The following is a 12,965-nucleotide window of genomic DNA, read 5'->3' on the forward strand; positions in this document are numbered from 1 at the left end:
GTGATGGACCAGGAGCTGGCTGGACAGACGTGGGCAGTACAGTTTTATAGCCGTCCTACGGTGTTCGCGCATGCGCAGTGTGAGGGTTTACGGTAAGCCGGTCCGTGGCACTGCTTCAACAGTGATACCCTCACGAGGAGCGACTGGATTTCAAACATGTTTGAAATCCTTACAACCTACGATTGCTGACAGGGAGCTGGTCATGAGGTGTTAATCGCTTCTCCTCACCCGATGTATACTACACGATGCACGGTACACGATCCAGCAGAAACTCGCACGATCCCACAAAATAGTCGTACGAGTCGAAAATCGGCTCAAAATAAGCCAAAAATCGCACAGTGTATGCCTGCCTAAAGACAATGATTCTCACACTTTTTTGGGTTTCCCCCACTTTGAACAAAGGTGAACTTTCAAACCCCACCTGCACCCACTAACCCCCAAATAATCCTGAATAACACAATTTCAAATTCATTGAATTAACAAGTAAGATCATAATAAATCCAAAATCCCAAACCAAATTAAACTAATTACCTAGATAAAGAATAGAGGTGTCCCACTCCGATATCAGCCAGAAAACAAATATCGGATTTTATCGGACTGCATCTAAAATCTCTGCGATATATTGTATTATATTTACTAAATTGTAGGATACTGTAAATATTATGTTGAAGGTTAAATGTATGTGACCAATTGGTTGATAACACATGGGTCAGTTTTTCTCATACCTACTGTTGCTGACTATTGTTCTCTGTTTGAGTGACATCACTTGATCAAGCCTTCTCCAACAATCCACACTACAAAATAAGTAAGTATGATTTGTAATGATATCGCAACGAATCGATATCGGTATCGGCCAATAATCAAAGCTGCAATATCGGTATCATATCGGAAGTGAAAAAGTTGTATCGGGACATCCCTGTTAAAAAACAAATAGTGGTCAAAAACAGGAAATAAAAATTGCGATCAGTGTCAAAAAAGCATAAAAAACAATGATGGTGTGAATCCAGGACAAAGATAGATTTCATATTTTATTTTTGCTTTTCTTTTTTGATGACTCAGGCTGTCAGTGTGAGGGCGCTGGCACGCAAGCATTTGTGTTGTCCTCGTCACAAATGTATCCATACGTCTGAGCTATTAAATGTTTATTTATTATTCGCTCAACTTCAAATGCTCACCTCAATCATTACTTTTGCACTTTAGTTCCATGTTACACTTTGTTCCCAGTTGCATATCTAATGCATTATTTCATGCTCTGTTTATTTCTGCTACATATTAGGCTTCTCATTATTACTTACTTTGTGTGTAGGCGTTTCATGGTATTAATGATCTTTAATGTCAATGAAGAAAGGTTTTTAAGAAGAATGGCATCACATTTAAAATGTCCTTCTGGGGGGTGCACACTACACACTTTTTAAAGCACTGGATTAAGGTAACAAATCTTAATGCAAATGTTCTCACATGCATCACAAGTACAATTTGATATTCTCTGGTAGAGATGGGCAATATTATCGGCCGCTATCTGCCAAAAAATGTAATATCAGTGGACATCAATTTTGTTTTTATCCACAGATATTGAAAAAACTTTGTGTTAATGGTGTTATTTTGTTTATGGTGTTAGAGTGCCCACCAGTGGTGGAAAAGAATATTGTTTGGGTTACCTGGCCTGACCTTTCTATATGGTCCATTTCCTGTCAAAACCGGAAGTCACATAACGTATTCCCCACAACGCGACCAGGACCTACTGAGGAAGGCTTGGTAACCTTCATTCTGTGCATTAAAGCAATATATTTAACAGTTTTCAGTGGGTAGACAGTGTTCATGATGTGTTTTCAGTCATTTTGTGTAGTGATATAGTTTCAATTACTGAAGTAAATGTCCTGACCCCACTGAAAATGAGTCAGTGACCCTTTTTTGGATAGTGACCCAGTTGAGTGTCCGTTCTCTATAGCAGTAGCTATAACACATTTCAATCATTAAATAGAAATAGAGAAATAGGGATAGAAGGCTAAGATGATTTAGTACTTACTTTATTTATTGTATGAATGTTGCCATTATTACAAGCTTTACATTTTCTGTTACTTCTGTCCCGTCACACATTTTCTTTCCCATGATTGTTCCAACTCCAGTAACTAACAATATAACTCTGTTGTGGGATTCACACTATAGTTTGTTCAGATTTCCTGCTAAGAAAGAGCAGGTTAAGTTAATTGCTTCATTCAATGAGATTGTAGGATTAAAACTGTATATATATCGCTCCTTATTTATTCCCTTTGGATTGTATGAATTTTTATGAATATATGATTATAGAGCATGTTTGTTTTATTTCTTTTTTACTGTAAAGCCCTTTGGTCACCACCTAAGGTCTACAGTGCTATACTAATGAATAAAAAATTGATAGAAGTTAAATATTGAGACGTTAAACGCTGAGATGAACGATCAAAACCAGGAACTTTTTTAAATCATGTCTTAAGATTTGTTTCCGTGTGTAGCCCAGGAAAGACTGCAGGTCAGTGTGTGCACACCTAATTGTTGGAGGAGATACCGCCTGGTGTTGAAAATGCGAGCCACACCAGCTAGCGTCAGCACCCACGTCTCTGCCCACTGTTTCTCTGCTGTGTCGCGAGAGTGGTGAATTAGGATGTTTCCACCTCCAGACTCGATCTTCTCCTTGTCTGCATTGGTGGAAGACGTCCTCACACAGTCCAACAGTTGGAATAGGACCTAGAATCGATAGCGGGTTTTTTGATCAGCACTGATCTTTATCCTACAGAGCAACAAAGCACACAAACAAAAAAAAACCAGAGCCGTCTAGTTTACCTTCCAGACAACAATATGCCAGGTTGGCTGCTGCAGCAGCGTCCCGTGAGCAGCAATAGTGGAGAACAGCGTCTGCCCTGCACTTTTACGCACAGCAGGCCGCGGGTCCACACACAGCTCACCAAGCTTGGCATACAGACACAGCCAGAGGCAGTCAAAGGGAGGGGCGGGGTGGAACGGTCTGTTGAGGGTCTCGCCTTGTTCTCGAGCCTGCTTCTGCATTAGCTCCTCCTCTCGCTCAAGCTCCTGTGTGATGGCTTCTCCTCTCTGGAAGAAGTAGTCTGAAATGTTCCACTGTCGGAAATGAAAAGAAAAGAAATGGGCATCAATTTCTGACAAACTGTAAGAGCTTTTGATATAACACCCTCTGAGAATTAACCCTTAGGAGTCCTAAACACATAAAAAATTTAAGACAACCCCACAGCCTCACAAGTGTCCATTTAAAATTATGTTGAACGTGAGGCATAAAAACTATATACCAGTTATTAAATGATCTTAGTAGTCCAAGTAGAACAATAGTCATGATCGATTAAAAATGTTGCACTTTTACTGATTATTTCTGTCGCGTTTCTGTGAAGAAACAAACTGTAAAGACGGGCTGTTGTGCCTTCTCTCGCAAAATGAAAGTGTTTGCAAGCAAAAAATACACCAAGTGTTAGGCCTGTGATGTGTCCCTCTGTCTTATTATTGGACAGGAACTGTTTCTTGCTGTAGCACAAATAATTTGTGGCATGTAATCGTGAGGTTTTGTAAAAACTTGTATTTGATAATTTGGGAAAAACACCATATAGCTTGTTTTTTGTAAACTTGTACAAATGTTTTTGATAATTACACTTTATATTTGCATTTCCATTTATCAAATCAGAAAATCCTACTTGGATTTGGTGTTTGTGTGTGATTTTAAGTCCACTGTGTTTATACAGTACGTCAAAATGAACAATTAACAGGAACATTTTACACCTGAAGTTGTGCTGAAAAAACAAAAAACAAAAGGCAAGCTAAAGAGTTTTTATGGTGAGATATAATGATGAAATCAAAAGTAGTCAAAAATGGCCAGTTATACACTGGACTCCAGAGGGTTAAGGGGAATCCTGCCTATGTTCAGGCTGAAATATAGAGAGCATATAGAGGACTTCACATTGCACAACGTTGGCTAACCAGCACTGACACGTTGTTAATTTAATTACATTCAACCTGATAAAGATCAGTGTCTGAGAAACAGACAGAGAAGAAAGACATGGTGGGAAGTTTATACTGAGAACGAATTGTAATTGATTTTCAGGGCAAAAATAATCATTGTCATTTTAATTTATTTGAAAAAAATGGCGGTGATCTTAATCTTATTTGAGTTGTAATTGAACATGAATAATCTAAGACGTATTTTTAATTGAAAAATGTAACTGACCTCAATCCTGCCAGCAATGCTGGTAAATAGGGTTTTACATCATCACAATAATATATACAGTATATTAGGGATGTAACGATTAATCGTAAGGCAGTTAAAAATCAATTCATAGGTATCACGGTTGACATCGATACTCTGAAAATTGAATCGCAGTACTTTTTTCAAACAGCAGAGGGTGCTATCTATTTATCCTTCTCTTGTCCAGAAGCGTAGGCGGTGGGCGGAATTGCCTACTACTCTTAAACATGTTCATAAATGATTCCTTACCACTTTAGCACCGAAATAATATCTGTAATATTACGTGAATATCTGTAAAAGTCAGGTTTTTCTTTTAGCTCTGTCTGCTAGCATAGCATCTCTTCTTTACTGCAAGAATAACTGCATGCCAAATCGACCACAGGGTTACCACCGCCCTCTGCTGGTCCAAACAAATATCTGACGAAAATACAGTGCAATTTTTCATTTTTTTAAGTCCAATTGTTAAGGGACAAAATACATTTTCAGTTGCACTTTTAAAAAGAAAAATAACTATTATGCAGTTTTGCATTGTTTACTATAGAACCAGAATTTAAATTAATAGGCTTCTTCATTTGTATTATTCCTTTATATTTTTCATTCAGGATTTATTTTTAGGTAAACTGCATTGTTTTGAATAGTTTATCAAGGGATTCTTTTGACACTGAAAAACAAAAGGAAAATAGTACAGTATTTTCTATATATATTATATTTTTCAGTCATCATTTGTCTACAGTCCCATTTTGTAAAATAAATCGTGAGAGAATCGTATCGTGAACCCAGTGTCGTGAATCGAATCGGGAGTTGAGTGAATCGTTACATCCCTACAGTATATATATATATAAAAGAAAAAAAAAAATTATAATGTGTATTGTATATACACACAATGCCAGCATGTGATGAAATGCATTGTCCCACAGCGTCATAAAGTGAAGCTCAAATATCTCACCAGTAAACCAATGGAGGTAAGGCTGATGTTCAACTCCTGGTTCTGCAGGCCGAAGCTGCCCGCTACATCCACGACAATCTGGAGGCAAGTGCAAGGCATTGTGGGTAGGAAGTCCGTCACCACCAGCTGCAGGCACTGAAAGGCTGTTCGGATCAACGACTCGCTGAGAAGACAGAAACAGATTTGTTGCGTGTTCCTTCAGCAGACTTTGAGTCTGGTTCTTAGTTTCCTCTCCTGAGTTCTCACCCCTGATCATTGCGGATGGCTCCTATGACTGCTAAAACCAGGGGCCAGCCGGGCCCCAGGCAGTCGCCCTGACTCTGCAGGATCTGCAGGACACTCTCCAGCTGCTTCTGCCGAATGTCAGCATGCAGCACATTGGACAGCTCCTTCAGGGGATTCAGCAACAGAAGCTGCAGCCGCTTTGGGAATAAAGGAAGAATGGGGTTATTTGTTTGGTTACCATCAGCAGCACAGAGGGCTTGGATTGTTCAGTTGCATCCAAACAGGATTAAAGTACCTACATGGACTTATGCTGACAATTTACCAAGGAACACATATATAAAGTAGAAATATTTTGATTTCTCATGTCTTTCCTCTGTGAACTAAACACAAAGGATATGAGTTCTCCAACTGCTTTTGTGTTTTGGGCATTCTCTGGTGTTCCTTGGGCGGAATCCAACTCCTCTACGGAGGGACCCTCCATGCTGACCCTTATTAACGCATTCATTAAGTCTGCATTTAAAGCACTAAAGAGTGGAAATGACAAAGTGGTTCTACAACAAAACTTTCTATTTTTTGTTGGCCTGTCACCTCTCGTGCATTATTAAGAACAACTACAAAAAGATCGGTGCATTGTGACCTATCATAGATGAAATGACTTAGTTGCATTAACTTTCAAAGGTCACTTGTCAAGTAGGGCATGAAGGACATCTAAGCTAAGCCATATATTAGTGATGGAAATGGCTAACCATTCAGTCATCAATGATTATATAATACAGTGGTTACCAAACTTTTTCGTCACATATAAGCAAAGTTTTGGATTTATAAAGAAAAAACCTGGAAAGGTAATGTGCGCACCTTCACGGCAGCTCTGACCCTGCAGTACGCACAAAATCATAAGAAACAAGAAACTCAAACACCAACAGGAGAAGGATGGAATTAAAGACAGCTTTGTGAAATTAATAGAAATTGTGTGAAATAATCAAACACATTGAACATTTCACAAAACATTATTTGAAGGATGCATTTGCAAAAACGGAGGAGGAAAAAATTATTCTGACGCGCGCAGGGAGTGAGTGACGTGCGCACGCCTACAAATACAGTTTTATATTAATAATAATATCAATAATAATAATTATTATTATTGTAATCAAAATCACATGATCATTGCGCAAAACTGCCGATCAATTGGCTACAACATCGGTAGCTGTATAAAAAGGAACACACTCTAATGAGTAAAAACGCACAATGGCTTATTTGGCATTGCTGGAGGACGAGGTGCACGCGAGACTCTGGAGGGGAGGATCTACAGAAACCACCAATACCTATGGGCAGGACCCCCGTGAGGACGAGGTGCTGTGGAATGGGAGGAAGACGAGCTGCTGCGGAGTTTAATCCCATGTTTTTGGTGCATATATAGTGCATCTGTGTGTGTGTCCCACCTCCATTACACAGAGGGAATCCCCAATCCCCACTGATCCTCTAGCATTTTGTGAGGCTGAGCTCCGCCCCTTTCCTCCACCTGTTGAACATACATTCTTCCTATGAAGAATAATCCATATTTTCTCCATCGCTTTTACGTGTGATCGTTTATTTTTCACCTGTCACAGTCTGATGAGGCAGCGCAACGCGATCTGCCTTTCTATCATTCATAGTGTTCACTGTGTCACCAAATTACACTCTCCTGCGTGTCCACCTCAACAATTATTACCTCCACCTCACATTGAGTGACATTTGTTTTATTTGCTCATTTTCCCTTTCGTTTCACCATGAAATTTGCATTAGTGAATAGTCATTTTTTATTGGCACCAAATGGGCGGAACAAGGTGTTTCTTCACATGCGCCAACCTTCAAGTTCATTGTGATTTATAAACGGAAACAGGCGTGGGATGTACGTGCGCCCTCGTTTATAAATCGTAAATAAAGATTTGTACGCACTTCCTGGTTTTTTGCGTATGCCAGCTGAAGTGTGCTTACTGTAACTAGGCGCACTTTTATAAATGAGGCCCCAGGTCTTATATAAGATCCCCATTTCATGTGGATGCAGTGACACACCGACCTGGTTTTGGGCCAAAGGAGGATCATGTTTATATGAAAGACCAGCTTTGATGAGAGCCGTTAGGGCCTCGGCCCCCCACTCCCTCATCCTGGAGTTTGGGTGCTGGCAGACCTGCAGGACACAAAGCAGATGAAAAACAACAAACAAACACAAACACTGATGATCTGAAGCAGAGAATCGGCCAAACTTTCACACTGGATTAAAGAGAAGCTGCCAACTGGATGACATAGGCCTCTGTGATAAGCAGTATAAGACAATATCAATTAATGAATAAAGATACACACAGACAGATGGGTCGAGCAGACAAAAGTACACGTGGGATACAAATCCTGAGAAATTAAAAAGAAATTGTCCCAATTGTGAAATGTTGGTTTTGAAACAACATGAAACATTATACCTGTAATTTTAAATTATATTGAAACTATTTCATCATTTTCTGCACTATTTTTTGTCAACCAATGCTGGAGGACTAAAACAAATTAATATTGAAAAAAACTAGATTAAAAAGCTATTGAAGACAAAGAAATAACTTTGTCCAATAAGTAGATAAATTAAAGGCAGTAGAGAATTCACGTAAAGTTGAGTCATTCAGAAGTAATCTCTGTATGATATTAAATCACAACAACCCCAATTAAATAATAAGTAAATCAATAATAAATGTGAAAATTTGTAATTTGGTTAAAAACTAAATCAAATAAAAATGAAAGCTGATGACTACAACTGAAGAACATTTTCCATAAAAACTGAGACGAAATCATAATTACAGCTTGAATCCTAGAAGTGATGGCATGAAATGTTGGTCATTTAATTAAAGTAGTGACTTAAATAAAGAATCACAGAAACAGAAAACATGTCTTAAAAAACTTGATTTACGATGAACAACAGTGCACAGTGAGGCAGGACACAGAGCACAGCACTGTGGACAAATCAAAACACACTTGTAACTGAGGAGACATCGAGGACACAGAGATAGAAGTGATGACATAGCTTACCTTCTGCAAAACAAACAGGAGTGCAAAAAGAGAGAGGAGATAAAAAAAGAATGAAGAGAAAACTTTCAAAATATGCATTTGAGCAACAATTTAACAACATATAAACACACGACTGTTTGAGAAATGAGGAGCTAAAATGGGAAATGTAAAAAACATGTAGAGGGAATATGGAAATAAGTTTGTAAAGTTTATTTTTAGCCATAAATAAATACATGCACAACAGAAGAAAGTGGAAAGTTAACTCCAAGGCATTAACTGTTTCACTGGGATTACAACCGTTTATAGCCATTCATGCGTCACAATAAAAAGAGAAGTTCATGCAGCGAGAGTCAAAGTGAGTTTGCTAGAAATGTGTTGAACACTGAGCAAAACGTGCTTTTGTGACACTGCATAAAAGTAAGAAATAATCAAGGTTTAAGTTTCTTCATCGACCTCATTCATAGCTATCATGAGGTAATCTGAAATGGTGGTGAAATAATCACCAGCTGGGTAGTGACGTGCACAGAATCAGGATGTAATGCAGGGAAAAACAGCAACTATTGTAGAAAACCACTTTTGGAAACCAGAGAGGTTGTGACAGAAAGTGGAACAAGCCATGTGTTGCTCAGGGACTGAGGATGTAGAGACCTGTTACACACACTACAGTGAAACGTCTACATCTCGCTCATCAATTGTTTCAGTCAGTTGACTAGATTTCCATCTTTTCATTGCAAGTTTGAAATCAATGTTACCTCCAACAGGTGGCCTGTCAGTGGCCTCCACAGGATCTCTATACGATCCATGTTGACCAGGCCGGTCTCCAGCAGCTTGGCAACTGCAAACAGGGACGGCTCCTGAAGAACGAGCAGAAAACTGTCACTAGATGTGAACAAAACTATAAAAAATACAGAGAGGCATGATAATCATAAAGGTGTGTTCACACAGAACGCAATTTCAGCGACTCTGGAGACTAGATTATGGCAAAATCAAAGTAAATGACGCGACGTCAAGCAACCTCCCTTCAAGCGAAGCGACTCACGCAACTCAATCAGTTGCTGGAAGTCGCTCAAAGTTAAAACATTTTAACTTTTCAAGCGACTTCGAGAGACGCTGTGTCGCATCATCAAATCGGCAGAGAGTATCTCCCCATGCCACTCCCCCGGTCGTCACGTCACTGGGGTAGATGAAGCGAGCAAAAAGCGTGACTATGATTCAGCAACTATAGTCGCTGAAGTCGCCTTCGGTGTGAAAGCACCTCAAGTATGAATGCTAATTGGCCAATGACATGTTTCGTTAACACTTTACTTGAAGTTTTATACATAAGGCTGACATTATGCCATCATTAGCATAAATAAGGTGTCATGAAGGCGGTCATTAAGTGTTGCTTGCTAAATCATGACACCTTTGGAGCTATGTTGACATTTTTGGATTTAGGTGGAAAATCTAGTGGGGTTAGGCTAAAGGTTAGGGTAACGAAAGGACACATAATGACAGGCTTCATGACACCTTATTCATGCTAATGACAAATATCAGGTCATAATAATGGCAGTGTAATGTCAGCCTTTATGTATAAAACTTCAAGTAAAGTGTTACTAACATTTCTTGTATTATAATCGGTCTAAGAGAATTTAAACCAGTAAGTCTCCGTTATAACATAGCCCAGCCTGTTCATCATTTATCCCTGCTAGGCTAACCAAAACATGTGAGACACCCTTCTTACCTTGTTGTTTCCATAGGCCAATTCCATGGCTTCCAGAGAGAGGGAGCAGAGGCCATTGATCAGGTGATGCAAGGACACATCATCCAAGTACCTGGGTGACAAAAATTCATTTTCGTCATTTAAATATCAATAAGTGGGTTTTAGTTAAAAAAAAAAAAAAAAGAAAAGAAAAGAAAACCTTACTGGGAGCTTTCAAATAATCTGGATAGGATGTTGGAAATTATGGGCAGGTCCGTCATCACGGCAGTGGTAAGCACCTGATGTGATCCAAACATTAAAATAAGCCACAGCATATGATGCACGTTGAAAAAAAAAAACAGAAAGACGATACCCACCGTACTGGGACCCTCTACAACTCGGCCAGGCTTTAGAGCACCACCCGCACTTGGTTTCAGTCCCAAGATCCACACCAGATGCTAGAGAAACCAAAGTAATGCAGAAATACGTCCAACATCTGAATAGAACCATTGCATATGAAATATACTACTAGACCAGCTTTCAGCACAAAGATCTACAGCAAGGGGGGTCCAAATTCAGTTCAGGGGGGATGAAATACAGGTTTTAAATTGTGTAATTGTACACATACTTGTAAAACATGCTCTGATACCACAGACATATTATAGCCTGCATCAATGATGCAGTTTGGTTTTGAAAGAACTATGCCAACTGTGTAAAAATATGTTATGGTTGTTAAGTGTGAGGATTCTAAGGTGAACTGCAGCTCGTGCAATGCTAAACTGTCCAGAGGAAGTTCAAATTAAGGTCATCTAATAACTAAAGATGAGTAATGGTACAGGGAAAAAGTGTTATCTATGGAAAGCTGAGTGAGTGTTCATTATGTATCCTTGATATCAAGAATGTCAAAAAAACACACTAGTGAGCTGCAAAAACTCAGATGTTAAACATGTTAATCATGACTTAAGGTCTCTAGTTAACTAGTGCATACATACAGTACTAGCATAGTGTATTTCATCAGTTCATTAGTGAAGGCTTATATGCTTGCTGGTGAAGTAGTTCAGGCCCTTATTGCCCTTGATAGTAAACTAGATAAACTAAACATGTTCACTAATGAACTAGTAAAAGTAATATATCTACTAGTTGACTAGTAAACCTTTTTGCAGTAGCACTACTAAATTAGTGGGGCTAAAATGGTTTACTAGTGTAACTAGTTATCTAGTTACAGAAACAATAATGATGAGGAGCGTACAAGTCCAAAATGAAACATGACAACCACTGAATATCCCATTCTTATTTTAAATGTGTGTGTGTTGTGGAACAGGTAAACATCTCAAACCTGCAGGAGTTTGGACACCTCTGACCTACACAATACTGTGCAGAGGCTTTTAATGGTATGTATGATTACAATTTTTGCAGTGTGTGTGTGTGTAGCTGTACTACCTGGAGTGTAGCCAGCACCAGCTGCCAAGAGGTGCCCAGCACGGCTCCGTGGCAGTGAGCCAGGTTCAACAGGGTGCGCATGCATTGGATGTTCTTGGCAGTCAACTGACAGAAATACATACTGATTTAGTACCACACCAGAACAATGCACAACAAAACCTAGAGTAAAACTATGAGAAATTTAGTAAAAAAAGACCTGTACATTTACCACAATAATTAATGAGGCATTTTGAAATCTATAGTTAGTTTGATTAAACTGGAGAAGAGAAAAAGAGAAATAAATATGCAACCATCTAAGAAACAGAGAATAATTTCCTCTGGTTAGGTTCCCTGCATGCTCATGGGTTTTAAAAGGCTCTCAGGGGAAATGTAGATGTACAATCTATGCAGTCACTGTCCCACATCAAGATAAACAATGCCATGAAGAGGGCATCATACCTGAGTGAACCTTAGAACCAGCACTGTTAACCTGTCATATAAATCTATGAGTGACTTAGCTCGTCTATTATCTTTCTGTCTGTGAGTCAGTCCACTGCTTAGGTGGCAGTGAATAGTGCTTGGCTCTACCCTCTGCACTCATGCTTGAAGTTCATACAGTCTGTATAGTCATGTAGACTCCTGTGTGACCTTTAGCCTTCATCAGTCTCCTCATCGTCATCTGTGTCTCCATTTCCACCTGTTTGACACTAATGAACATTCTGATCTGTGTTACGGCCATGGGTCTCTGCACTGAAGTTAAAGCCTGATATATGGTTCTGTGTCAAATCAACGCAGTAGCAGCTCGTAGCTCTAGATGTAGACCCCATCGCCATAACCTGACGTGCACCTCTAAAAAATCCTGACTGCTCGTCGAGGCAACGCGAAATGTAAGGGCTGTGATCGATCCACTCCAAACCTCAGCCCTGATCCCTGCTTTCCCGGTCAACACCGCCATTTTTCTACTTTTAGCTAGCAATACAAGAGTTGTTTCTACAGTGGATTGAGTCAAAGAGAGAACCGAGACGAACTAGTGCCAGAGTCTTATTATTTCCTTTCATGGCTGCAGCACGTGAAGCACCGCCAAACGGGGTCAATCACAGACAAAAGGTGTGTGTTTACTGTTATTATCGCTACTACTGCCTCATCTCTGTACCTACAGTGTGTGTTTCATTAACAGTAAACAATGACCAATATGCTTTGGAGGCGGCCAGATGACCATATATGAGGTTATCTATAAAGCGAGTTCCACAGCGCCGCTCCGCTGCCAACTCGCCACTTCCCGGGTGCCTTGTTGTTCCCTCGCCGCTCTACGGTGGGGTCGGGGCCCCCTCGCCCCCAGCGTGACTGTCAACAGTCCGCTCGATACACCTTTGTACTTTGTATGTTGCATATGTTTATATTGAAAAAATAAAGCGCATGTTTTGAAACCG

At 39.7% G+C, this 12,965-nt stretch overlaps 1 protein-coding gene across 4 annotated transcripts in view; it reads right to left on the reverse strand.

Annotated features, from left to right (window-relative positions):
- The window catches only part of mon2 (MON2 homolog, regulator of endosome-to-Golgi trafficking), a 54,632-nt gene that overhangs the window by 16,945 nt on the left and 24,722 nt on the right, over positions 1-12,965 (reverse strand). For 2 of the 4 annotated variants that reach the window (XM_028449276.1, XM_028449274.1), the window contains exons 16-26: positions 11,557-11,661; positions 10,494-10,574; positions 10,342-10,415; positions 10,159-10,249; positions 9,191-9,292; positions 8,460-8,462; positions 7,468-7,578; positions 5,433-5,608; positions 5,187-5,349; positions 2,818-3,111; positions 2,523-2,721 (exon numbers count right to left, since the gene is read on the reverse strand). In XM_028449276.1, the coding sequence (XP_028305077.1) occupies positions 2,523-2,721; positions 2,818-3,111; positions 5,187-5,349; positions 5,433-5,608; positions 7,468-7,578; positions 8,460-8,462; positions 9,191-9,292; positions 10,159-10,249; positions 10,342-10,415; positions 10,494-10,574; positions 11,557-11,661 (1,399 nt within the window). The remainder of the gene's footprint in view (positions 1-2,522; positions 2,722-2,817; positions 3,112-5,186; positions 5,350-5,432; positions 5,609-7,467; positions 7,579-8,459; positions 8,463-9,190; positions 9,293-10,158; positions 10,250-10,341; positions 10,416-10,493; positions 10,575-11,556; positions 11,662-12,965) is intronic. The other 2 variants (XM_028449277.1, XM_028449275.1) reach the window with 1 other exon arrangement.

Source organism: Gouania willdenowi, chromosome 6 (assembly GCF_900634775.1).
Source record: "Gouania willdenowi chromosome 6, fGouWil2.1, whole genome shotgun sequence".
Classification (NCBI taxonomy): domain Eukaryota; kingdom Metazoa; phylum Chordata; class Actinopteri; order Blenniiformes; family Gobiesocidae; genus Gouania; species Gouania willdenowi.